Source organism: Mustela nigripes, chromosome 6 (genome assembly GCF_022355385.1).
Source record: "Mustela nigripes isolate SB6536 chromosome 6, MUSNIG.SB6536, whole genome shotgun sequence".
NCBI classification, from domain to species: Eukaryota; Metazoa; Chordata; class Mammalia; order Carnivora; family Mustelidae; genus Mustela; species Mustela nigripes.
Window position 1 is genome coordinate 128,636,143 of NC_081562.1, and position 27,690 is coordinate 128,663,832.

The 27,690-nt window shown below is 42.0% G+C and overlaps 1 protein-coding gene across 2 annotated transcripts in view; it reads left to right on the top strand.

Moving 5' to 3' along the window:
- NEBL (nebulette) overlaps positions 1 to 27,690 on the top strand; it is a 362,713-nt gene that overhangs the window by 97,753 nt on the left and 237,270 nt on the right. For both annotated transcript variants that reach the window (XM_059404213.1, XM_059404214.1), the window contains exon 3: positions 25,160 to 25,244. In XM_059404213.1, the coding sequence (XP_059260196.1) occupies positions 25,160 to 25,244 (85 nt within the window). The remainder of the gene's footprint in view (positions 1 to 25,159; positions 25,245 to 27,690) is intronic.

Below are 27,690 nucleotides of genomic sequence, written 5' to 3' on the forward strand. Positions count from 1 at the left end.
TTTGGCTTAAAATCTAATTGATCTGATATAAGGATTGCCACTCCTGCTCTATAGTGTCTCTTATGGGGTGACTGGCTTGCTCAGTGGTTAAGTGTCTGCCTTCGGCTCAGGTCACCCCAGGGTCCTGAGATTGAGCCCTACATCGGGCTCCCTGCTTGGTGGGAATCCTGCTTCTCGCTCTTCCACTCCCCCTGACTGCTTGTGTTCCCTCTCTCGCTGTCTCTCTTTCTGTCAAATACATAAATAAAATCTTAAAAAAAAAGTCATTAAAAGTTAGAAAAAAACCCCACTTCATTGCTATAGCTTCTTAATATCTCTGCCTTTAGTTATTATATGCAGCTTTCTAGTACTTTAGGTTTTCCTTATTAATTCAAGTTTGTTCGGATTTACTTTTTAGGTCACATGGGTGTGATTTTTGCACACCGATGGTCAGTAGAGTTTTTCTGGGTGCTTCATTTCCCGCCATTTGACTGTTTTCACAGATCTAGCTTTGAAGGGCTTGTGTGTATGAGAAGAGTGAGGGGATTGCCCTCAGGTTGAGGTTGCTGTGGTATTTTCCCATCTCCAGACACCAGCGTTGGTGTTTCTTCTTCTTTTTAATGCTACCTCAGCTTTGGGGGTTTGTAGTTTCTCCTAAAGAAAAAGGATGCTCATTGTAGTTCATATGTGGTTCGTTGGAGACTCCACAGTAGAAGGCGGCCAAATCCAGGAGTAGAGTCAGTAGGCAAAAGAACAAGTCATCAGAGCTAGGGGCCTGAAAACCACATGACCAAAGCTGACAGGAGCCCACATGGTGGCTGTACTTTCCACCTTCAGGAAACAGATGACCAGCCATCATGGTTTACCTGGAACTACTGGGTTTTCATGTTGAAAGTCTTGCTTATTAGGAAAGCACTCAGCCCGTGGCAAAATAGGATGGTTGGTGACCCTCGAAGCAAACCTAGCCTGAGTAACCAGTTTCCTCATGTGATCTGAGGTAAGAAAAAGGAGAGAGAGTTAGGATGCTTTCCTCATGTCCTCAGGAAGCAGTCCGCCTCTGTGAAGTCAATGAAAACTGGTGTGTTGACTTGGGAATTCTAAAGCATGAACATGAGAAGTAGTGTTATGTCCTGGAGAAAGCACAGGCCCTGAAGCCAGACAGCTTTATGACTTTGGGCAGAGTATTTTGTGTCTGTTAGTTTTCTCATCTGTAAGATGGAGGGAATGAAACAGCCCTCTTGCATGTTAGTTGTGAAGATTGATGTTAATATGTTTAAAATGCAGTTGTTATGATGATGGTGTAAAAGGTAAAAAAAGGTTAAAAAAAAAAAAGGTAAAAAACCCCCAGAAGTCAGACAGTCCCAGTAGAAATGTAGAAAAAGTAAAATTGGGAAATGAGAATTTATCATTTATCTAGTCATGTCCAACAAAAAGAGAGGCTATCTGGTACACCCAATTTTTAAAAAAACATTTTATTTATTTATTTGAGAGAGAGGGAAAGTGAGGGAGAGAGAGCGAGAGCACACAAGGAAGGGAGGGGCAGAGAGAGAGAGAAGGACAAGCAGACTCCCCAATGAGCAGGGAGCCATCCCGGGACCCTCAGATCAGGACTTGAGCTGAAGACAGACACCCGACTGACTGAGCCATGCAGGTGCCCCTGGTAAACTCAAAGAACAGTGTGCAGTTAGCAGATAGAAGTTTATCAGGTTGAATTATCTAGAGCTCAGAGCTTGAAAGAACCCTAGATATTAATTAGCTCCTCTTTCCCTTTCTTCAGTCATCCAAGGTCATCCAATTCCTACACTTGTTCATCAGTAAGCTTTGATTTTTATCTTGGTTTCTTGGGAATCTGACACCCTCATTCTCCAGGGAAGAAGCATTTTGGAGAGGCAATATTTTCCAGCCAGTTGAGGTTTTATACCAATAAGAACGAATGCTTAAAAATTAAAAAAAAAAAAAAAAAAGAGTATGGGGAGGGAAAAATTTCTGTAATACATAATTCACTTTGCCTTGAAGTGGCCTCCTTCTTCCCAGCTTAGAGGATAGAGATGTGGAAACACAGTCTCGGCCAGCAAGGAACCAGATTATGTCACTACAGTGGGAAAGGGGGTGGGGGGGGGGAAGCACGAGAATAGTCACCAACCAGCAGAGCAGGAGGAAACGAGCGAGTAACAGGCCAGAGTGGACAGGTGGCTTAATTTGGTTGGGTGGACTGGGAAAGACTTTTGGAGATTATGGTATTTGATTAGACACTTCAAAGAATAAAAAGAATTCAATAGGTAGAGGAGAGGTAGATGAAATGCACCCTAGGCACTGGGGGAGTGTGGTATCTCACACTATGTCATTAGATTTGTTTCTGATTTGTAATCAGTCTTTTTAGGAGCTTGGTTAAGATAAGTGAATTTACTAGGTTCTTACTCACATACCCAATAAACTGGTAAAATACCTCCTCTGAAAGTGCAAGGTTCCTAGACCTTGAGTGTGGGGTGAGTCTGCCAGACAGTAGCTACCTCTATAGTGAAAAATATAGCCCCAATATGAAAAACAACTGTGATGCTTAATTTTGTGAGTCACCGTGGCCAGGCCCTGGGACCCAGTTTTTTGCCAAATGGCAGTCTGGATGTTGCTACGATGGTATTTTTTAGATGGGATTTATATTTAGGTTGTGGACTTTGCGTAAAACAGATTACCCTCCGTAATTGGGTGGGCCTCATCCAATCAGTTGAAGGCCTTGAAAGAGAGACTGAAGTCTCCCAGAGAAGGAACAGTTGTGCCTCCAGACTTCAGATGCAATATTTAACTCTTCCCTGAGTCTCCAGCTGCAAGAATAGTCTGCAAATTTCAGACTTAGCCAGTTCCTTAAAATAAACATTTCTTTCTCTCTCTCTCCATATCTATCAATCTCTTATATATAACCAAACTTCTCTTGGTTTTGTTAATCTGAAGGACCTGGCTAATTTACATCTTTACCATTTTTGTGCTTTTAAAACTCATGTGGCACTAAACCTATTGTTTGCCTTCTGTTACCTAGTGTTTTTTTTTTTTAAAGAAATTTATCATGTTCAAGAGTAGAATGGCCCTTGAAGGAAGAAGTGCACTCTGGGAGATTTTCTGAATGGCAGCCATCAGGAGCTGTCAGGGCACGTCTGTATTTACATGTTTTCCAGCCATGTTTTCCCAGCATGTTGTGGATCTGTGACTCTCCTTGGAGGAATTTGGTATTCAGAAGTCAATAAACAAATTACATTGATCTGTAATGTGGGGCTGTCACAGTGACTGATGGAACACCGACTCCTTCAGCCCAGTGTGTGAGGGGAAAACAACAGCATCGAAGGTACCCAGGCAAATGACAAGGGATCCTGTAAGAATTCAGTGCAGGATGTTCCTCTTGGTGAAGCTGCCACAGTGGAAATTTTTGTCTTGGAAAGCTGCTCATTTTGCTCAAAGATATGTTGATATTGCGACATTCAGAACTCTTTTGTTGAGTAGATTCTGGATTTATCAGCTGTATAAATATTCTGTGGGGCTTGTGTACCCCACACAGGAGGGAAACTTAGAAACTGTATGGTAATATCATTGTGGGCCAGAAGTGGCCCTCTTGGCAAAGTGAGTAATACTTGAAATTTATTATACCCTTTCATGATTTACTTCAGTGGATGGTCTTTGACAACATCACTCAAGGTATTATAGTCTCTCTTGACAATATGAGGAAAGGGAGTCTCTTGAAATGAAGTCAAGGTCACAGAGAATCATCTCTTCTGACTCATACCATAGTTGTTTTTTCTACTTTGGTACTAGATTTCCATAAAACTCCAGCACATTGTTTCGCTCCTACTATGAATTTAGCCACTGTTTACGTGGCCTTAATTAATTTTATGTTTAGTTTAATATGTTTAAATGTTAATTTACGTTTGCTTTAATTTATGTGTGGGACAAGGTAGAATATATTAAAAAATGGTTCTTGTGGCTTCATTTGGGAAGATATTAAGTACAAAGAGATCTGTTATTGAATGAGGTTAGAAGAAATGTGAGTTTCAAACTTCTTTAGAAATAACTAAAGCATTCCAGAGTCCTGTAAAATATTTTTATTCTGTCCCATTCTCCTTATCAAGTGCCTGCCTGGATACTGTCCTTGGGAATAGGTCTCCCAGACAGGAAGTGATTCATTCAAATATTGACAGACATTTTGACAAGGAATGTCTCAATCATCACTTGGTTCATGACCATAATCAATGTATATAACTTGCAACAATTTTTTATTTGTTCCTGAGTAAATCAGCAAGACATAAAGAAAAAAAAAACCCGTATGTATTAAGTAAAAGTGACTAAACAATGATTTGCTTTTTTCCCCATGATTTAAATTTGCGGATTTTTTATTATTAGGGTGTCATTAGCAACTATTGCTGGTGCATCTGAAAAGGCTGGTTGGCAGACACATTCATAAAATTTTTATGCTATAAATCATGCTTCCTGGAAAATGTAAAACTATAAGAGATACACTAAAACTGTATGTATGGTTCTTTTTCTTTCTCTATCCAAAACAGACATTTCCCCCTTCACTTATTAAAAAGAAGTGGCAAACAATAAAAATATCAAAATTTGGTTTTTAATGTGGCACTGCAGAATCCCAATATTTTAGAGGTAGGAAGCAAATGAGAAGTCACATGTCTGCTTTTATTTCTTGGCCAAAGAGGATTTATGTTTTAAGAAGTCAGACATTCACCGTGTTTCTGGTGTCTTCTGAGTTTATGAGTACTGAATTCAATAGCATTTTTTGGTGGGTTTTCAGTTTTCAGCAGTTGGTGCTGCAGGACTGGGCTTGTGATACCTACAAGAAAAGGAACATGTTTCTCTCAATGTGTAAATTAAAAATTTCAACGAATTATGATTTGTTCAATATTTGAGCGACCAGATTTCATTTTGGATTCTCTTAATTTACTGTAGTATTTCCCATAATTTAGAAACCACAACAAAGTTCCTGACTTTAAACTTGTGGTCCAGAGTCAAAGGAATAATTTTAAGGACTTTTAAGGGTTCAATTTTAATTTTAACAATTTATGGAAGCCAATGATAATCTGGATGTCCCTGCAGAGAAAAGCTTTATCTTCATATGAAAATACGAACTTCTGAATGTCTGTATTTCAAGCCCGCCACACCGTTTAATTTTCACTAGTTTCCAGTGGCCTGTTCACTCATCTCTTCATTCACTATTTTTTGCAAGTTCCCCTCCTCCCGTTGGGAAGCATATGGGTAGTTAGGGACACAGCGCTGATACGGTGGGTTGTCTAGTGTGAGTTCCACAAGTGCTGCTTTGAGGGGGTGGTTGGGGAGAGCAGAGGAGAGTCTGGGAACTTGGGCATTTGAAGGGGACACAGGCGGGGACAGGTGTTGGTTGTTCAGCGGCCAGGCAGAACAAGTTCAAGGGAAAGCAAAGGGAGAGGCATTGTGCTGGCCACCTCAGTGCCCAGCGAAGAATCTGTGGACAGTTGTGCGAACTCATTTCCTGTTCTTCTACACATTCGTTTCCAATCTAAGTATGACTTAGGCTGATGTGCTGATAAATGAGCATTTCTCAGGATGTGTTCTGAGGAACAGCTGCCGTGTAAGTTGTTCCTGGCAGAAAAGGACCAAATCTGAGAAGTCGTGCAGTGAAGATCTGTTTAAATTTGTTCGTCTGTGATTGTCCAAGTCTGTTTGATGACAGAGCACTCCCCATTCTTTTTCTTTTTTTTTTTTTTAACTTTTTTTTTTTCTTTTACATTCCATGGAATTTGTCGTCTTCCATGGAGCACTGTTTAGGGAAAACATAAGCTTGTAATCACATTACCCAACATCAGCTTCCTGTTTAACGGAATGTCCTACCTTATTCCAAAACCGTTCTGTAGGAGGCAGCTTTAGACAGTGGTGTGCTCGTGGTGATATAGACTAATGGCTCAGATTTGTCGCTTGACAATTCTCTCCTCCCAGCCTGAACTCGGGCAACTCTTTTTATTTATGATATTTGATTGGTGATAATTGAAAACAAATACATAATCATATATATGGGATTGCATAGTCTGATACATCTGTGTTGAATAAATATAACAATACTGTTATTAGATACCTAATAATTACTTGTTGAAAGAATGAAGGTTTGAGAGACCTCAGTGTTCTGGCTTCCCAGATATTTTACCGAGGAGTGACAGTTCCAACATTTGCAACCCTCTCAGTAGGAAAGGTGATGATAGTAAAATATTTCCCTTTTACAGTATTCCCATCTACAGATTTTTTTGGGGTAAAAAGAAAATCTAGTTTATAAATAAATTAATAAGATAAATCTTTTAATCATATATGTGTGTCTGTACGCACAGATAGGAGTCACATGCGTGTTATTTTGTTAGAGAAAATTAAATTTTGAAGAATGATATCTAGCAGCTGTCCCTCTTACACAGGAAAGTTAAGTATTCAAGGAAAGGAGCTAATTATCTCTTTCGTTGTGCATCGAAAGCACACTTGAAGATCTTGGATTTTTATGATTGCAGGCTTTCAAAATTCTGACAAGGCTGCTTCTAAATTAGTCAATGCCGAGTGCTGTCTTTTTGTAGATTGACAACTGGTTGGTGTTGCTCCATTTTACTGAAAGAAGAAAAGCATGGAAAATGGTGCTACCATCTGTTGGATGTGAAGCATCGGACGGAAGGGTGCTAGTGTGGAGTGAGGAAAGGGGACTGCTGAACTGTACTCTCAGACCCGTTTCGGGACACATACCAAATCTACGCTATTTGGGAAAGACAACTACTTCTGTCTGACGTGAGTCTTCAGTAGAAGTGGTGAAGTAGGTTGCAGGAAGATCCTGGTGGAAACGTATTCCTTTTGGTTTGTTTGTTTGTTTGTTTGTTTACAGAGCAGACTTTTCCCACCCCTCTCTTGATTCTTGGGAAATGTTATTTTTGAACCAGAAAGCAAAGTCCTTCTCTGAGAACTCAATTAAATGGTTCAACGGAGTGAACAACTTTTACTTTTCATGTGGTTTCATTTTCTGAGTGAAAGCAAAGCCTCCCTGTGAAAGCCATTTGTTTTTGTTAATCAAAATTAATGTATAATGTTTTTATCAGGTGACAGAGGACAGTGTTGTGTGAAGAGCTTGTGGTTCGCAGGAGGAATCTGGGGGAGTGCTGGAGAATGGTTAACAGTCGGCTCTGGGGGAGAACAGAAGGCCTGATTGGCAGTGTCTGCCTCCCCCCCCCCCAATGGTGAAAATATAACCACCATGGTTAATTTTAAGACACCAACCTGACATTTCAGAACATAGGATTGGGAAGAGATACAGAACGGCATACATTTTAGAGTGTTTTCCTTTGTAGACAGAGTAGGTGTAAGTAGCACCAAGGGCACAGAAATAAAAGATATGGTCAGATAACTAGGAAGTGATGAGATTAGAGTATTTATTAACTTGGATTGTATTATAACTTATTTAACTCTGAAGTTTACACCCTTTAAGTTTTTAAAACGGCGTGTTTCGTGTTTTGCCCACAAAATTCCCCAGAATTTAACAGTCTGCTCTCAGAAGCCAGCCTGAGCTGGCTCTGCGCACACACCACTGGTGAGGCGGACACGTGTTCCATTTCTGGACCCAACCCTGACTAGCTGTACGATAACAGTACCTACCTCATAAGGTCTTGAGGAGAATTAACTGAGATATTGAACACAAGTCCTCCGAGAAGTGCCTCCCTTCACAGTAAATGCTCTCAGTAGATGTAGTTATTATTAGTGTTGGATCTTTCACAGTAAAGGGAATGCAGTATGGCTCTCTACATACGTATCATTCTAGTTATTTTAAGTTAAATGGACTTAAGAATGGGCTGAAGGTTGGCAATAAGGGGTCATAAACAAAATTAGTCTAACCTTTTACATTTTATATTTTATTTTTCGTAAAAGCAATTTTTCTTTTAAATAAAACACTCTTTTTTTCCCTCCTCCATGGCTTTTTCCATGTAGTCTAAATCTTCCCTCAGTTTCATTGGCAAGCATGGTGTCATCTTTATTCAGTCTTCACAGAGCTATTATAGTATTGAATCTTTGTAGACTTTTGATGTAGGAGCATCTGTCGCTCTAGAATGAAGCTGGCAGGTTATTCAGTCCAGAAAAGACCTCTGAATATGAAAGTGGCAATAGCTATTTTGGGGTTTGGGATAAGAGGGAAAATCAGATACTTGAAAATTAAATAATCAGTAAGGTAATTAAAATCTAAATTATTTATTATTAACCATTACTTTTCAAATAATTAATAAATACCACCTCATTAAATTGAATCTCACAATTTGGAATCTGGAAATTCAGACAAAAGGTCATTAAAGTTTTCTTTTCTTTTTTAAATTTATTCATTAAGATTTTTTTTAAATTAGCAATAGCAAAACATTCAAATCATTTTCCTTGTCTGAATTTTTCTGGATCTCATGAATAAGCAAAAGCTGATCTAAAACCAGAATTCTTTCATGTGTACTTTTACTTCAGTCCAGTACCCAATTCTGTTGATTAGAAATATTTACAATTTAAAATAAAAGAAAATTTTACTCACAGTGGTTTGGACCAGTGGTTCTCATTACTTTTGGTCCCAGGATTCCTTTAAACTCTTAGAAATCATTGAGAAATCTTTGTTTTTATCTGTTGATATTTACCATTGAAACAAATAAGGTTTATATTTATAATATTTACATATATTCAGTAATTACAGTTAAGTTTTCTGTGCTCTGTTTATAGACCGAGCTTACACAATTAAGTCTTTTAAAAGTGGCACCAAAAGTAAAGCTCATATAAATAGTCTTCACTGGAGAATTGTATATATGGTTTGGCCGAATCAGAAGGAAATGTTAAGTGTTGTGTCAGTCTTGAACTAATGTGTACGGAAATGTACCTTTATTTTCCTATAACGACTTAATTTCTACTCAAGCCCTCATTCTTTTGGGGCAATGAAAACTCAGTATAAGTAAATGTGAACTCCCTCTCCTTTTCCCTGAGATTGTGGGTAAATTATAGGGGTTTGCAGACTGTCAGGACTTTGGAGGAGGCCCCATCTTTGTCTTCTTGTCTGGTTCTCACTCCCGGGCCTGCACAGGTCACTTCTCAGAATCTCATTATTGTATCCAGACCTTTTGGTTTTAGTGGTTCTGTGTCCTGCCTGGGAGTGCACACCATGTAGCTTCAGGCCCCGGACCCACAGGCCACTGCCTCTCAGGGCTGCCTATGACCATTTCTGTCTAGACTTGGGGCTCTGAGCCAGGCCTCGGGGTGCACCATCTCCTCTCTCCTTTCTTTTCACTCCCCTCACCTCTTCGTCTGAGGGATATTCCTTTAAGGTAACTCTCTCTCTACAGTGTTTCTCCTCTAGGGACACCTGGCACAACCCTCTCAGTGGTTTTCCAAGTCAGGAAGTACACAAGTAGAGACTAGCTGGCCATTTCTGCTTTCTTCCCTGTCACCCCGGATGAGGGAGCGAAGGTGGCGAACTCTGAAAGGAGTGAGAGTGAGTGAGAAGCTGGGGAGATGGAAAGGGAGACGCTGAGAGGAAAAACATCAGTTGGTATTTAAAAAATATTCTCCAGCACATAATCCTGTGTCAGTAAACTTCTGTGGGTCAATGGAGTGTCCCATCGGTCGAGGTCCTGCAGATCCTCTCTTTTGTATGGTTATGGCCTTATTTTTTCTTGCTTTGCTTCTGTTAGCTCTGTGTTTTAAAACTGTGGATTGGACCCATTACTGGGTCAGGACACTGAATGGGTCAAGACCAGCATTAAAAATAAAAAATGCTCTCTAACATTTTCTACTTTGTTCTAGAACTAGGCTGTGAGATAAGATGCATTTCGTACTGTAGGCACTAGTCAGAGTTTTGAAAACATGTGTTGTCATTCTCAGCTGCCACTGAATTTGGCATATCTTGAATCTTTTTGTCATCATGGAAATGTCCTGTATTATATTTTAAAAACATAGGTTGCAGACTTGAATCTCTGACTACAAATGTCACATTTTTGATGTTTGATGAGATATAAAACTGTTTTCCCTCAAAATTTCCAAGGCATGGTTTTGCTGAAGGGAAGACCAATGGTATCATAACTACATAGGTGACCTTTTTCCTCTTTCTGGAAGCTTCTGCTGATTTTCATTATTTTTAGAATTCTGAAATCTCACTATGGTGCATTTTATAAGGCCTTTTTCTTTTGTGCTGGACACTTAAGTTTTGTCATTTAGAACTGAAGGTGTATGTGATTCTTCATTTACTCTATTCTTTGTTTCTGAACCTCCTATTAAATGGATTTGTTTACAGATTAATTTTTTAAAGATTTTATTTATTTATTTGACAGAGATTGAGAGAACAAAAGCAGGGGGAGCAGCATAGGGAGAAGGAGAAGCAGGCTCCCTGCTGAGCATGGAGCCTGATGCGGGGCTTGATTTCAGGACCCTGGGATCATGAGCTGAGCCAAAGGCAAACACTTAACTGACAGAGCCACCCAGGTGTCCTACAGATTTATTCCTTCCTTCCTTTCTTCCTCCCTCCCTCCATCCTTTTCTTTCTTGATTTTATATATTTTGAGAGAGAGAGATAGAGAAAGCAAATGAACAGGCAGAGGGGCAGAGGGAGAGGGGGGAGAGAGGGAGAGAGAGTCTCAAGCAGACTCTTTGTTGAGCACAGAGCCTGATTTGGGGCTCGGTCTCAGGATCATGGCCTGAGCTGAAATCAAGAGTCAGATGTTTAGCTGACTGAGCCACCCAGGCATTCCTGTTTACAGATTTCTTAACTTTTCTCTCATATTGCCCCTCTCTTTATTTTTTTGGCTCTTTGTTATGTGAGGTTTTCTTCTCTCCATCTTGAAGATAACTAGTTGCTTGTTTGTTCCATTACTGTATCTCTCCGTTGGCTATTTTATTTCCATATTCATGTATTATTAAATCCACTTTTAAAAGTTTAGAGAGAGTACAATTTACTCTTTTTGGAATATGGTTCTATGAGTTTTGACATATGCATGAAGTTGACTGAGCACCACCATGATTAAGATAGAGAACACTTCCACACTCCAAAGAACTCTCTCCCACTGTTCCTTCGCAGTCAGCTCCTCCCCTCCCCCTCCGCCCCCCTCCTGCAGTCCTTGTGAGGCATTAATTTCAAGTATACTTTTATTTTTAAATCTTTAAGTAACTCGTTGATTTTTTAAAAAAGATTTTTATTTATTTATTTGAGGGAGAGAGCAAGAGCCCAATCAGGGTAAGTATTAGAGGGAGAGGGAGAAACAGGCTCCACGCTGAGCAGGGAAGCCGATGTGGGACTCGATTCCAAGACCCTGGGATCATGACCTGAGCCGAAGACAGACACCCAACCAACTGAGCCACTAGGCGCCCCTCATTGGTGTTTTTGATTTCCCTTTTTTCTGTAGCAATTTGATGCTGTTGTTGATATAACTTAATTATGTTTTAATATTCTATGTAATATGATATGCTATCCTCTTGAATGATTTTCCAAGTTCTTATGCATGAATTATATTTCCTCCAGGATTAGCTGTGTTCTCTTGTGTGCATTTTCTTTCTTGCTGTTTTTTGTCAATTTCTTTCTTGCTGTTGGGTTTTTTCTTACACAATTAGGGGTTGTTGGCTGTCTGTCCTTTTTTATGATCCAAGAGGAGGCTGAGGGTTATAGGAAGCCGGAGTGGGTCTCCACTGAAGTTGGGAAGGCCTGAGTTCCCAGCAGAGCTTATCCCGGAATGGGAATGCTGACTGTGACCTTCTGCAGGTGCTGTTAAGTGGCCGGGGCTATCACCAGGCTAGGTCGCCAGGTACACAGATGGGGCCAGTGAAGGTGGAGACTTAAGGTCTGAAAGCAAACAGAGAAAAAAAAAATAAGCAAGACGGTTATCCTCTGTGGTTTTGGTGCTTTAGAATACCCCTCCTTCCCCCAAACCCATGTCTGATGTGGATGTCGCAGGTCATCTCATGGCTTGTCCTCCTCATCACAGGCATCAAGACAGGATTTGTCCCGAGGCTGGTCTCTCACTTTTTTCAGAGACGGGCCCAGGCGTCTGCATGGGGTGAATACCTCTCCACTGGAACCAGTGGAATATACTCTGTACAGGGAGTAAATGGAGAAGGGAAAGGCCTGGAGGAGCTGGTCCGAATGCCGTTCTCAATAGCCCGGTGACCCTGGGGACGTCCCCAGTGTCCCCTTTCCTTTCAGTCTGACACTCTCTATCGACTAATAACTAAGGTGTCTTTGATCTTTCCTCTGTTGTTGCTTTTATTCTTTAAACAACTAACATTCTTTCTCTCTCTGTGTATGTGTGTGTGTATATATATAAATATATATTTAAAAATATTCCCCTTGGGCTTTGGGTGGGACGTGCTTGGTTTGCCATTTCTGCCAACTCTATTGAAGTTATCTGAGTCAAGTATATTGAAGCTAACGTGTACAAGTTTGAAGGTAATAATTATGTTTCTTTTAAAATGGTAAACTTACGGCAGACCTCTCACAAAGCCCTTCTTTTCTTCCCGTGCCATTCATCCGTGATGAAAACATTTAAAGCCGCACATCTTTCTTTTCATCCTTGGCACTGAACACAGTAGAAGTACAGTGGCCTGTTGGGTCTTAGTGCAATTATATAATCAAATAGCAAGAAAGAAGTGCATTCATTCATTCATTCGTTCATTTGTTTATCTATTCATTTATATTTATATGTTTATTTTTTCAGAAAGAAGTATACCACAAAAAAAGTTGATCTATTTTATGCTTAGGTTGTGCCTTGAGGTACCTGGGAAAGGAATGTGACTTGCTCAGAGAGCTGTTCCAATGAGGCTGAGGAGGCAGGTGGTAACACCATAGTTGACAATGTTGTATCTGACATTGAGTTCATTTCCTTCAACACATATTGGTGTGAAAGATGCCAGTTTTGATATAATTCCCTTTGTTCTCCTCAGTCTGTCTATCCTAAAACCACATTAAATGAATTTAATGTACACAGTTTAGAACTGAACAAATTGAAGTGTGTTGAAGAGTTCCCGTGCTCTCTAAGAATAGTTCTCTCTCTGCACAGTGGAGACCGATGATTAAATAGATTTTAGTTTCTTGATGTTACTTTTACAGCCTGAAAAATTAGGAACAGATCTGCCCATTGTCAAAGAAGTAGAGTCTATTGGTGGCAAGGAGATCTAGCCGGAGGCCCAGGATGTTTGGCGGTGGCTACTGGGAGTACTGTGTTGAGTAGAAAGCTGGCTCTTTTCTGGATCATTCAGACAGAGTAGTGTGATTAGTGGTGTCTGCCTTGAGTATGGGAGGTAGCACCTGGACGTTGTACAGACTATTATGACAATGGTGTCAGTTCTTCTTAAAATTACTCATTATAAGTTTCCCATAATTTATAATTATGGGAATATTTTATTTGACTTGTTTTTGGGCCGTACATTCATCTGTGAGTCCATTTTTATGGAAAATGTGCAGCTGGGTGCGATACTACATTTCTAGTTTTATGTAGGCTTTTCCTTAAAAATACAGTTGTTTTATTATTATCCCCCATCTTCAGGCCTTAAGTAATTATTTTATTGATACTGAGTATTTATTTTATCTATTTTTTATTTACTTTTAAGATTTTATTTTTTTTGCTTGAGAGAGAGAGCACAGAGGGAGAAGCAAAGTCCCCGCCGAGCAGGGAGCCTAATGCGGGGCTCAGTCCCAGGATCCTGAGATCATGACCTGAGCCAAAGGCAGAGGCTTAACCAACTGAGCCACCCAGTTGCCCAATAGTGAGCATTTAAATAGGTGCTCTATTTGTTATTATCTTTAGCAAAGGAATATAATGGGATGTTTTGTGTTTCTAATATTGTTTTCCCTTAAACACGGTTTTAAATATTTTGGGGACTATAGGACTATCTTAGATACGTGAGTCCCAAATCTGCACGTGTTCCTCTTGGCCATGATCACCTGTGGTGTTTGGTGTCCCTGGACACAAATCCCAGAGCGGCTCAGCCACAGGTACTTCCCTGTTTGTACATTGCCATGGTCAGTGTCAGCAATAGCCTGGGGAATACAGACTGTCCCCAAGAGCTCCTGTTTCCCTTAAACAACATCTCTATGTGTCTGCACGTGTGCATGTGTGCATGCGTGCATGTGTGTGTGTATTAATTTCTCACCTTTTACACCCTTCTTCAAAATCTAGGTGACTGTGTCCCAACAGCTGATAAGCATTTCCCACTGTGGTAGGTCAGGTTTGCCGTGTAATCCCTTTGATAATGCCTTCTTTTGTAAATACACGGTGGAAGTTACAATGGAGTCCTGCCGCGGAAGTAAATCAAAAGGTGGCACGTTCTTTGACCCTTCCAGCCAGAAAGAGAATTTGGTAAATTGTTAGACAGGTTATCGACTGCCCTTTGGAGAGCTGGGGGTTTGTGTTCTGTACTTCCTTTCAGCTGGGGCTTGTATTTCATGTGTGAGAGGCCGGCATTATCATAATCCATTTTTTGCTTTTATGTGATCTACCAGCGGTGCTCATAAGCCTCCTTTCTGAAGAGCATTCCCCATTTACTTGCTCTAATTCACTGTCTTTTTTTTTTTTTTTTTAATCATAAAATTGATGTTTTGCAACCAGCAGCATTATGTGTGAGTTGTTTATAGAAGTGCTACGGGGAAGAAGATTAGTGGTCGAATGAAGAAAGAGATGATGGCTGTGGGAGGAAATTCATGAATAGGCGTCACATCAATGACACAGCAAGATAGTGAAAGATGCATTTACACCCAAAGATCCTGAAAAATGTCAGGAGTAAAGCTGTAACATGTCTTTGGCTGATGTCGAACGGTGCTAATGGTAAACAAACAGATTTTTACTTAACCGTTGTAGTAGGTAGAAAATGCCCAGATGGACCCCAACATGTAAAAAAGATATTTTAAAATGCCTCTGCCCATTAACTGGTGATTCTACTGATTGATTCAGTAGAAACAATATAGAATTGTCCCTTTATTCATGTTATCATCTGAATCTTAAGACCATTGATGGGAGAGTATTTTTTTAAAAGATTTATTTATTTATTTGAGAGAGAGAGAGAAAGAGAGAGTGAGTGAGCATGCAGGGGAGGGGCAGAGGAAGAAAATATCCAAGTAGACTCCCATGGAGTGTGGAACCTAAGGTGGGGCTCGATCTCACAGATCGCGACCCATCTCATAGATGATCTCATAGATCACGACCTGAGCCAAGACCAAGAGTTGGATGCTTAACTGACTGAGGCATTCAGACACTGTGAGAATTTTTTTATTTATGCAATTTTACACACCTGAAAAGATAACCCAAGTAGGATTATTTTTGAGCATCATTCATAGTTATAAAATTTTGTAGGAGCTTTTATTCAAAGGAAGAGCTTCCAGGTTTTCTCCTTCTCTCATATGATCTGCCATTTTTCTTGATGACTCTTAAACTAACAGCAAAATCTTTCCTACCCAATGACTGTGAGTTTTAAGATATTCTCTCAGGGAATGAAATCTGACCCAAGAGTAGGAACGGGAGCACGCCCATGGCTTGCCTCGGAGAGTGGAGTGAAGAAACCCAGCTCTTGGCCTTTGGCTGTTCAGACCGAAAAGAAAATGGCCCCGGGAAACTCTTTGGTGTGTCTGGCAAAGTGTGCTCAGGCAGCAAAAGCCTTTACAAAGGAAAGTATGCTGCCGTTTTCCAACCTCGTGCTGTGGCAGCCTGGTGCTGGCTTCAGTTCAGATATTCTAGGCATCGGAGGAGGTCTTCCTTAAACAAATCTGTTAACATTTTAGTTTTTGGGAGAACACAATGCGACTCAGATGTAAATGCATTCGTTCATACTTCAGTCGGAGGCCGCTCCATCGCGTCCCTCCCCAGGGTCCCCACGTCCTTTCAAGAGTCAGATGGTTTGGTCCCATCTTCAGAGCTGGGCCTGCTGGTGTGTCCTCATGTGGTTCTTCCTGTTGATTCTTTGCTGTTAGAAGCCTCTCTGGGCAGAACACGAGGCTCTTCGGGCTCCTCGTGCTCAACGCTTTTTTCTCCCGAGGGTGGTTAGCGGTTGTTTCTCTTGTTTAGGGTGTGATGGTGGATCCCAGTTGGAGCTCTGGTCTTTCTCTCCTTCTCTCCCTCTCCCCCTCTTCATCTTGCCTCTCTGCTCCCAGTTTCACGCTGTTACCTTTTCTCATTGCATCTGGGCTCAAAGGCACACATCCCCAGGGAAGCTCTATCAGAGGGAGTAGGAGGCCATGTATAGAGAATCAGGATCCCAGCAGAGAGAGTTTTCCTTTCCTTTTATTATTCTGCTCCTTCCATATGGTGCGTGTTGGCATCCTGCTTTTCCTGCACATGGGAGTGCTTGGAGGGAGGCTGGCGGTCATCAGTACACACTGGTGAGTCCTGCTAGTAACTCGTGCTCGAGCATGCTCTGAGACCTTTTTGACTGATGGTTGTTAAGTCGGTTGAATGCCACCCCTATATGGAGACATTACAAATATATATATTTTAAAGATTTATTTATTTATTTTAGGGACAGAGAGAGAGCACATGTGTGTGATTGGGAGTGGAGTGGTGGGGGGTGGTCGAGAGAGGGGGGGCCAGATGGGAGGGAGAGGACACAGAATTTTCGAGCAGAATCCCTGCTGAGCATGGAGCCCGATGCGGAACTTGATCCCATGACCCTGAGTTTATGATCTGGGTCCAAATCAAGAGTCAGAGGCTTAACCCACTGAGCCACCCAGGCGCCCTGAGACATTACCAGTATTATTGCATGAATTCCATATTCCACATATTTGATATATTTATTGGTTAGAAATAATTGGGAGAGGGATGTTGAAATCTTTCCCCGTGTTGGTGGATATGCCAGTTTTTCCCCGTATCAATTTTGCATACATGTATGCTCCTTCCCCCTTTCTCTATAAATACACATATGCACGCACAAATCTTAAATGATTGGTTGATACTAATATCAGGTACATCTAAATTCAGGATGATACTTTTTTTTTGTGCATTGAAACTTTATCACTGTGTAGTGTTTCTATTCTTAATAATGTCTTTATTTATTTTTAAAAAAGAATTTATTTGAGAGAGAGAAGGAGAGAGGGAGAGCTTGTGTGGGGGCTGGGGGGAGAGGGAGATGATTCCAAGCAGACTTTGCACTGAGCATGGAGCCTGGCATGGGGCTTGCTCTCATGACCTGAGATCATGACCTGCGCCGAAATCAAGAGCTGGAATCCCAGCTGACTGAGTCACCCAAGCTCCCCAATGCCTTTCTTTTCTTTTCTTTTTTCTTTTTTTTTTTTTTAAAGATTTTATTTCTTTGGCAGAGAGAGATCACAAGTAGAGAGAGAGAGAGGAGGAAGCAGGCTCCCTGCCTAGCCGAGAGCCTGATGTGGGACTCGATCCCAGGACCTTGAGATCATGATCTGAGCTGAAGGCAGAGGCTTAACCCACTCAGCCACCCAGGCAGCCCCCCAATGCCTTTATTTTTAAAGTGTGTTTTGTCTTACACAAATGTAGTTATTTTAAAGTTAAGTTAAAAAATATGAATCTATTAGTGTTTTAGCTGGCAATTTTCACCCATTTCTATTTTTGTGATTTTTGAATTGTTTCTCCCAATGGTTAAATTTCTATTTGTCTTGTTTATTCTATGCTTCTTTTTCTTTCTGTTTTCTTTCTTTTTTATTTTATTGCATAAGCATTTTGGTATTTTTTAAATATTTTTTTTACTTTATATTATTTTTAAAGATTTTTATTTAGTTATTTGACAGACAGAAATCACAAGTAGGCAGAGAGGCAGGTAGAGAGAGAGAGGAGGAAGCAGGCTCCCTGCTGAGCAGAGAGCCCAATGCGGGGCTTGATCCCAGGACCCTGAGATCATGACATGAGCTGAAGACAGAGGCTTTAACCCACTGAGCCACCCAGGCACCCCAGCATTTTAGTATTTTAAAAAAATTTGATTTTCCCCTTCAATAGGACTTGACTTCACATAGTGTTTTCCATTTTCTGTGGTCACCCTTAAAATATTACCACATTTGCTGAAGCACAGTCTAAAATTCAGCAAGGATTTAACCTTTGTCCTTCACCCTTAACCTAACCTTTCTCATGAAGAAAGGACCTTAGAATACTAATTTTCTACTACCCTCTCAATCTGATTTCCAATATGTTAGCTTTTCCTGGAAAAACAACAACAACAACAAAAAAAAAACAACCAGCCTCAGATAATACTGTTATCATTCCACACAATGTGTGTGCATGTGTGCATGTGTGTGTGTTGCACACTTACCATTTGATTTGCTTACCATTCCTCTTTGCATGTTAGCTTGTTCTGGAGGTATTTTCTCTCATGCTGAAGTGCATCCTTTCTAAATAAATTCATAGATGATCTGCTGGTGGTAATCTCTCTCAGATTTATTTTTCAATGTTTTTTTCTTTAAAGATAATTTTAAATGATGCGCAACAATGGAGTTGTTCAGATCTGGGAGAAATACTCAAAGTTACCTTGAAACCTTCTATCATTTCCCCACCATACAAAATATCAGTTATGATCCTGGCCCTTGGATGACATTACTTCTTTGGTTAAGACCAGAGCGTGTAAAGACAGTGTAAAGTAAAGTCATTGGGCCCTGACCTAATTCCGAAAGTCAGGGCTGAAAAGCCAGGTTAATAATGTGAGGTCAGAACTTTTACCTTTTAAAAGTTCTTAAGAGTTGAACTTGCTTTTTCTTGAAGTAGATAGTATATTAAAAATGTTGGTACACTTTTTCTTTCATGAACGATGTGTTGTTAGGAACAAAGTGTCCTATGTGGCAATCTCCAAGACCTCCAGGTTTGATGATTCTCTAGAAGGTTTCTTAGGACTCAGCATAGAGTTGTATTCATGGCTGTGATTTATTATAGGGAAAATACACAAAGCAAAATCAGCAAAGGGAAAAGGTGCATGGTGCCAGATCCAGAGGACAGCAGACAAGCTTTCAGGGTCTTCCCCCAGTAGAGTCTCACAGGATGCACTTAATTCTCCCAGCAACGGTTCATGACGTGTGTCAAGTGTTGCCAACCAACAAAGCTCGTTAGAGACTCAGTTCCCAGGGTTTTCACTGGGGGCTCTTCGTAGAGGCAACTTATGTCTGGCAGGTACCCAAATTCCAGATTCCCAGAGAGAAAGCAAGTGTTCAGGGTAAACCCTATTGTTTGTACAGCTTGGACACAGTCTTATCAGTTAATGGTGGTGGGAACCCTCCCCAAGTCCAAGTTCTTAGAAATGGGCTGAGGGCCCACCATGTAAGCAGGCCTGCTGTGTTCACTCTCTTCTGTGCGAGACCCGTAAGGAAACGATGATGTCATAACAGATTCTTCTGACACCTGAGTTCTGCTCTCACATTTTCTAGTTTGAGTGGAACTTTAACATGGTCAAGTAAACAAAAAGCTACAGAGGAAAGAATTAAGTGCTCACGGGGGAGAAGGCTCAGACAGGAGTAATTGACCGGCAGTGTGGCAGAGGACAAGGGGGAGGCGGGGGGTGTTTGACTTTGCAGGGCAGACGGGAATGAAAACAGAGAGTGGCCATTGGTTCGAAGGAGCTGGCAGTTTTAATATTAGTAGACTTCTATAATGCTTGAGGTTTATATCTATTATTTAGGGTTTCTCAACCTTAGCAGTATTGGCAGTTTTGGACAGGGTTTCTCAACCTTAGCAGTATTGGTGATTTTGGACAGGCTAAGTCTCCATTGGGGTGGGGACGGGGGTTGTTCTGTGCATTATGGGATGTTCAGCAGCTTCCCTTGCCTCTGCCCCCAGCTGCCCACCCCACCACCTGCCCTAAACGACGGATAATCAAAAATGTCTCCAGACCATGCCTGTTACCAGATGTCCTGTGCAGGAACCATGCTAACACACGACTTACGATAAATAAATTCATAAAGACCTTACCTTCATACATCTAGTTGGCTTATTAATATCTCACATTTACAGTATTTTTCCATTTATAAAGTTCTTTTATGTGGTTCTGGCAACAACCTGCTGACTTTTATCTCCCTTATATAGATGACATAAGGAGGCACTGAGGTTAAGTCAGTTTGCTGTGCAGAGCAAAGAGAAAGTACTCCTACTGGTAGTTATGGTAATAATGATATTATTATCAATAATAGATATTTTATTAAATTCTTATTATGAGCCAAACATTATTTGAAAGGCTTTACAGGTGTTAATTTTGGAATAAGCCTAAGAGGTGTAACCATTATAGTGATTTTGCTGATGAAGACAGTGAGCCCAGAGAGGTTATGAAATCTGCCCAAAGGCACACAGCTAGACGTTGGAAGATCTAGGTCCAAACCTGGGAAATTTGGTTTCAGGGCCACTGGGCTCTGGATAAAAAGTGAGGTTCTGGATGCTCACATTCTTGTGCGTGTTTTTTCTCATAACCATGTCCATGGAGGTTCCAGTTTGCTTACACTGTGTTTCTCAGCCTGACCAGCTCAGTGGTTTGCATATCACTCTTCCTCTGTTCAAATCAGTGAAATCTCACAGAGATAAAAAAAAAAAAAAAAAATTGGAAGTCTCCTTTCTGTAACCTAACTTTGCTGTTTCAGATGTTGTCTTCTGTTATTCTCCTGATTCTTTCTCTTTTTATTCTGATTATAGCATTTCACGGGAATCTGGGTTTATTGCAGCTGGCAGCCTGGTTTGATACAGACATTTCATCCAATTCTTGTGTACTTCAGCTAAGAGACTTCTATTTACGATGCTTCAACATCCCACAGTATTCTCCCAGATCTTTCAACCAGCTCCCAGTGTATGATATGCCGCATTTCCAGGAAACGTGTCAATGTACCAATTCATCCACCTTTTCTTTTGTACTATTATTATTATTATTATTATTATTATTTTAAAACTTTTTTCTTGGGTCTCTTTGAATATCCATTTCTTGTGCCTTAATGCCTTCTGTCTTAAATTCTCATCCCTAATATGGGCTAGGAGAAAACACACCTCCTGTAGGCCTGGTGATGAAATCTACCTTCATTAAGATTTCTATTCAGGCATTTATTTTCTAAAGACTTTCTATCACCATTTAAATATGGTATTTAGAAAGAGCTAGGATTAACTGTATGGTACCATCCGTTAATTTGCAGATGCTCTGCTTCTCTGTACCTATGATCCCGTGAGAGACAACTGTGCCCTCAGTTTATTTCCACATCTGTTTTTTTTTCTTCTTCTGTAAGTGTGGTGGGGAAGAGTTGCGATGATGACTTCAGAGCAGAATATTATTGGATTACTGTAGACGGATGTGACTACATAGACATGGTGTTGAGAAATCCATTATATTACTCATGATCCCTAGTATTTTCAGATATAAACTCCTCCTTTCTCCCAGCATTAATTATTTTGGTTATTAATATTAAACTTTTTCTCCTAGGTCAAAATTTTAGATAATTTCTTCCCATTAGGCATCTTTATTTTATTTTTTTAAAATTTGTATTTATGTATTTATTTGAGAGAGGGAGTGGGGGAGGGGCAGAGGGAGAAAGAGAATTTTTTTAAAAAAGATTTTATTTATTTGACAGACAGAGATCACAAGTAGGCAGAGAGAGAAGAGGAAGCAGGCTCTGCATGGAGCAGAGACCCTGATGTGGGGCTCCATCCCAGGACACTGGGATCATGACCTGAGCTGAAGGCAGAGGCTTTAACCCACTGAGCCACCCAGGTGCCCCCTGTTATGCATCTTTAGACGAAGTTATGGGATGTATCAATGAACCTACCCTTACAGAATCATTACATTTCAGGGTTGGAAAGGTGCAAAGTATTGCTGTCTGTTTCTAGTCCTCCATGAAATTGTGAGGCCTGTTAGGTTCGCTTCTGTGGCCACCAGCTCGTCTTCTAAAAAAACCAAAGCACCAGAAGATTTCATTTTGTTTCCTTGTCTTCTAGTGTAGCCCTTGACCCCTGAGAACTCAGCATGGTGTGCCAGAAGCAGACTTAGAAAAGTGGTGTTTTATTTCTATGCACGTACTATTTAAGTTCAGAGCTGTCACCTCGTCTCATGGTCAAATCAAATGAGGAGAAGACTTAGATGATTTTTCAGGAAATGATACTTCAGGATGGGCAGTATGGGTGGTGTGGGCAAGTGAAGTTTCATCAGTATCCAAATAAAAATGATTTTTGCCTGGCATTGATGAACTTCTCATGCCCATAGAGAAGCCGTTAAAGACGGTACCTACCCCACCCACATTCACTTTGCCATCTCAGGATGCTGTTTAATTTAAAATCCTGCTTAGTTTTAAAATCATGTCTACTTAAAAAATTCTATTTACTTTTTAATTAACCAGAAATAAGCAGGATCAGGTTATCTCCCAGTGTCTGGCCCCCAACGGGGTTAGCCTGTGGTACCGCAGGGTCTCAATGGGCTAAACTTCCTGAGAGTGGATTTAATTACCACTTTCAAAGTAGCACTAGTCCTGCTTTACATCGTGATCTGTTAATATCTACGAAGCTGACGCTAAGGTATGATGACAAAATTTAAATTAGCGTTGTAGATGCTCTAGGAAGGCAGGATAATTATATAAAAGGTTTTTGAAGGATATTGATTAAAATAGTTCAGATGTGTTCAGCAGTGGTGGGGTTTTGAGCTTCAGTTAAATGGAGTCTTTTCTTTTCTTTTTTTTTTTTAATTTTTTATTTTTTATAAACATATATTTTTATCCCCAGGGGTACAGGTCTGTGAATCACCAGGTTTACACACTTCACAGCACTCACCAAAGCACATACCCTCCCCAATGTCCATAATCCTACCCCCTTCTCCCAAACCCCCTCCCCTCAAAATGGAGTCTTTTCTTATATGGGACGTTTAGTTCTGAAGAATGCTGGGAAAATGAGGCCATGTTGCACATTTCCTGTTGTGAGTCTGACTCCACGGGACTACAAAATATCTTTAATCCTGATTTCCAAAGTGCTGGGGACACTGTTGGAAGGACACGCAGAGTTTATTGGCACTGACCAGAGATGGCTCCCTCAGCCTTCTCAGGGGAAGCCAGGAACGGGAGGCTGGAAAGAAGCATCTACAAGGAGAGTGAGGTGGAGGGGACTTTTGAGAAACCACAGTAAGAGACACAGGGTGGACATCACCAACGAGAGGGGCCAGAGAGGGAGGGAGCTCTTTGAGGGACAGCTCTGAGCGTGGTGACAGAGTCCCAGCAGGTGGTGATACCCGTCCTGGGTCAGCTGAGCGTGGGGAAGAGGCAACCATGAGCCAGTGTTTGTACCCTTCCTCACACAGAAGGAGCAGATGCCCTCACTTGGTCACAAGGAGGGCCTGTGTGTTTGCATGTGTGTGACCATCTATCCCACAGCATGGTGAAGCTTGGGCTGTGGTCACATGACTCACTCTTTTTTTTAAAATATTCATTTATTTGAGAGAGAGTGAGACAGAGAGCATGAGTGGATGGAGGGGCAGAGGGAAAGGGAGAACCAGACTCCCTGCTGAGCAGGAAGCCTGATGTGGGACTCGATCCCAGGACCCTGGGATCATGACCTGAGTCGAAGGCAGATGCTGAACTGACTGAGCCACCGAGGTGCCCACACATGGCTCACTCTAATCTCCCTCTCTCTCCTACCTTTCTTCCTTCCACAAATATTTGCACACATTACTGAAGTCCTATGATGAACCAGACTCTGGTAGGTGGTCAGTGTGCTCTGACAGGAGACAAGATGGCCAGCTCTCGCTGACACAGAACTTTCCTTGTTCGTCGAGACAGGACATGTCAGTAGGAGCACGCAGATGAATTTAAAAATTACAGCAGGAAGGAAAGTACCTTCCAGAGCCCACCAGGGAGGCCAGGAGGGCTTCCTGGAGAAAGTGACATCCAAGGCAAGGCCTGGCTGATGAAGAGGAGTCAGCTAGAGAAGCGGGGTGTGCGGAGGGGTGGGTGTTCTGGGCCAGGAGAGCGGCCTGTGGGGGAGGAGGTGGGAGGGACAAGGGCGAGCTCCATGGGTGGAGCATGGCGAGTGAGCAGGACAACTGTGGAGGAGGATTTAGGGGCAAAAATGCCTGGACTTTGTTCTCCAGTCCCTGGGAAGACATTGAACAGTCGTACTCGGAGGTGTTGTAATCAGATTGGTATTTTAAAATGCTTGTTTTGGCAGTTTGGCTTGGAAGGGAAAGGCTGGCAAGGGTTACAGTTACCTGAAAGGAAAATGTGGCCTGTCGTGAAAAATGCAGTAGAGAGGGAAATGTAAATATATCCGTGGTGTGTTTAGGACATGAAATCAATAGACTTGGCAATTGATTGGTTGAATGTGTGAGAAGACATGATTATCCCCTGGTTTCTGGCTTGGGCAATGGGCATGAATAAATGCAAGAGTGAATAAGAGGGAGGACCCTGTCTTGGGGATGGGGTGGGGGATTGGACAGTTGAGTGTCAGACTGGTTGAGTTTATGGTGGGTGCGGAACATACACAAGTGGAAATGCCAGTGGATCTGGGGTCCTGGAGAGCCTGCTGGGCTAGATTTGCGAGTAGTCGGCATGTATGCAGAGATTACCCAACAGCTCCCTGACGTAGAGTGAGAAGAGAAGAAGCTGTGTTAGAACCCTGAGCGGGGGTGGGCAGACAGAGAGGAATCCACAGGAGACAGAGAAGGGACAGCCAGGCCAAGAATGTGCGGTAACATAGAGACCGAGAGAGAGAGGACATTTCCGATGGAGCAGCAGTCCAGCAGAGGAAGACAAAAAGATGTCTGTTGCATGTGTCCACAGGGAGTTATATTACAGCTTGCCCAGAGAAACTTCTGGAAGCCGGAGCTAGAAGCCAGCATGCACAGTGTTGAGGAAAGAGCTGGAGAGGAGACGAGCAGGGACCGCGAGTTTCGGCCTCTTCGAAGGAGAGAAGAGAATCCAGCTCTGCGGGCTAGATTAGTGTATGGTCGGAGGGAGAGGTAGTAAAGGTTAGGAGAGCCTTGAGCATGCTTGGGTGCTGCTGGCAGGCAGTGAGTAGAGAAGCCAAGGTTGGAATTTGGGGAGGTAGCGGGGTGACAGGTGACAGAGGGTCCTGAGGATGAAGGAGAGGAGGGGCCCCGCAGTAATGATCCAGACAGAGGTCCAGCCACGTGGAGAGACGCCTCTCTGCAGCGTGATGGGAGGGAAGGATAAAGCAACTGGTGCGAAATCATCGCTTAACAATATAATGTTTTAATTACGTTCTTTTAACACATTTCTCCACAGACACTACCCCAAGCAGTCCTTCACTACCGTGGCGGATACACCTGAAAACCTTCGCCTGAAGCAGCAAAGCGAACTGCAGAGCCAGGTAACTTCTCGCACGCCTGTTTTTGTTCCATCAGCCCTAACTGGTAGCCACGAGGCCGCCCTCCTGAGATTCCACCCTTGTTCTGGTTCTGCCTGGTCCCCGACTGGAGACCGAAGGCAGACCCGGGAGGGCCTCCCCGGAGAAAGCGCGGCACATCTGTTGAATTCCTGGGCTCGGATCGTCCTGACATTCCTGGTTCTGTTATTCACATGGGACTAGGGCAACTAAATGAGTTCTGGTCAGAGGAAGTGTTTCCCAACAATATTGATTTATTTGGTCCTAAATATTTAAAAACATTTTATAAATAGCTTTTCCACACCGCATATGTAGGGGAGAGAAGAGGTGTTAACTTGACCCAGTTGCAGTGCGTGTGGGGCTCACACCCTGTCTGTGTATCTCACACCAGCCACGAGCTTTGTTTTCATCCTGTCACTTTATTCATATTTCTTTCATATGTCACACTGACAGCATGAACAAAGATTAGAACACCACAGTTGGCTCCCACTCAACCATTTTGGACGCAAACTTGCCTTCAATATGGTGAAACACACTGGTGAAGACTAGGGATTTAAATGGCACTATTTTCTGCAGGGACACCCTATGTCTTAAGAAACGCAGGGCGTTCTCTTTCAGAGAGGTTATCTTGTCTGCCACACTGTGGGAAGACGGTGAACAACTAGGTGGCAGCCCTTTGGTCAACGGTGTAGGAAAACCCACCAAGGAGAGGGCAGGGAAGGCTGAGTCGTGGTCCCCCTTCTGCTGCTCAGGGGTTGGGTCCTGGGGGCAACCACTCTGATTCTTTGTGCTTCTGGAAAGCGAGACCTTCTGTGTTACCTGGTCTACCTGTCTTGGGTGGCTGCAGGAATCAAATAGGTGGTGAGGCGTGAAAGCATTTTGAAAAATGAACAGATTATAGGACTATGAAGGCTTCTCATTTTTATTAGGGTCCCTGAAAATCCTTGCTATGAATAAAGGAGAATTGCAGACTCTGCAAAGGAAAGAGGAACCTGGCTAATAGGCTTTGAAAATGCCAGTTGTGGCTATTCTAAATGAGAGCCGTTAGCTCTCAGTTGCAGTGGATCTAATTATTCCTTTGCAAGCTTATGTGTTCACAGGGGACATTGTGGTTCCCCCCACCCCCTTTCTGGGGGTCTTGGGACCACTTCCCAATCCATTTAGTTGAAGGAAGTAGAACTCAATGTAGAGTTTGCTGTCGGTTAACAACACCATGAAGACTTGGTTGGCAGTTAGTTTTTGGTTTTGTAAAATGCTAATTCTTGTGTGCTAAGCCATTAGTTCAAAAAATTGAGTGCTCGCCAAGGAGAGGCAGTGTTGCAGAGCCGGCAAGAACACCCCTGCTCATTCACACCGTGGACGGTGCCAGGACTTGGCTCCAGTCTGTGCAGATCCAATATGCCTTTCTTCTCATCAAGTTAGGATTAATTAGATAATTCTGGAGAAGTACTTCGAGCACATTGGAAAACAGAACTAAATCAAGCAATCAAATATTTGTTTCCTGCCTATTACATGTCCTTGTTCTGTGCAAAAGAATTCATAATTAGTTAATCTTCCCTTCCCCGAGCTCACAGGATGTGTGAGGAAACAGGACTAACATAACCTTTCCTCCCACAAACACCCAGAAGGCTATCTTTGATGTACAATAAAGATTCCAAAAGGGAGGGATGATTGTGGGTTGGACTGGTTGGTTGTTCCTACTAGAGGTAGATTTGAATGGAGTCTTGGAGGTTGAGAAAGGATTGGATTTAAACACGTCTCCTTCCTTGGAAGGCATACAGTTCCCTTTGGGTTCAATTAATGGTGACAGGTGGCTTGAGCTAGGCCCAGGAACAAGCATTTACTGTTTTCCTCCTGTGTGCCTGACTCTGGAAATGCAAAAAGAAAAGGAACTCCCTGTTTTGTAAAAGGCTGATTTGATTCTATGCCACAGAGCAGCCTGAAAGCTTCAGAAGGTGCCGGTAGGCTGGCAGGACAGAGCTGATGCAGGATGGCACAAAGCCCTGTGGGGTCTCCAAGCAGTGGTCAGGTGAAGGCATTGGATTCTCCCCGAGATTTTGTTCCAGTGTCATCTCTAGAAAGACATACAGGACTTCTTCAGACAGATAGTTTGGGGAAATTCAACTCAATCCAAGAAACACATGCTGAACATGCACTATTACAATGAACTGTGCCGGGCACGGGGGACATGAAGGCGTCATCATCATCAATGTTGCTATATTCTGGGCACAGAATTTTACATACATTGTCCCATATAATCTCAAATAGCCCTGTGAGGCATGTATTTATGATTATTATCCCTATTTTATGTATTTCATTTTTTAAAGATTTTATTTATTTATTTATTTGAGAGAGAGTAAGAGCATGAGTTGGGCACGGGAGTGGGAGAGGGAGAAGCAGGCTCCCCACTGAGCAGGAAGCCCAACAGGGG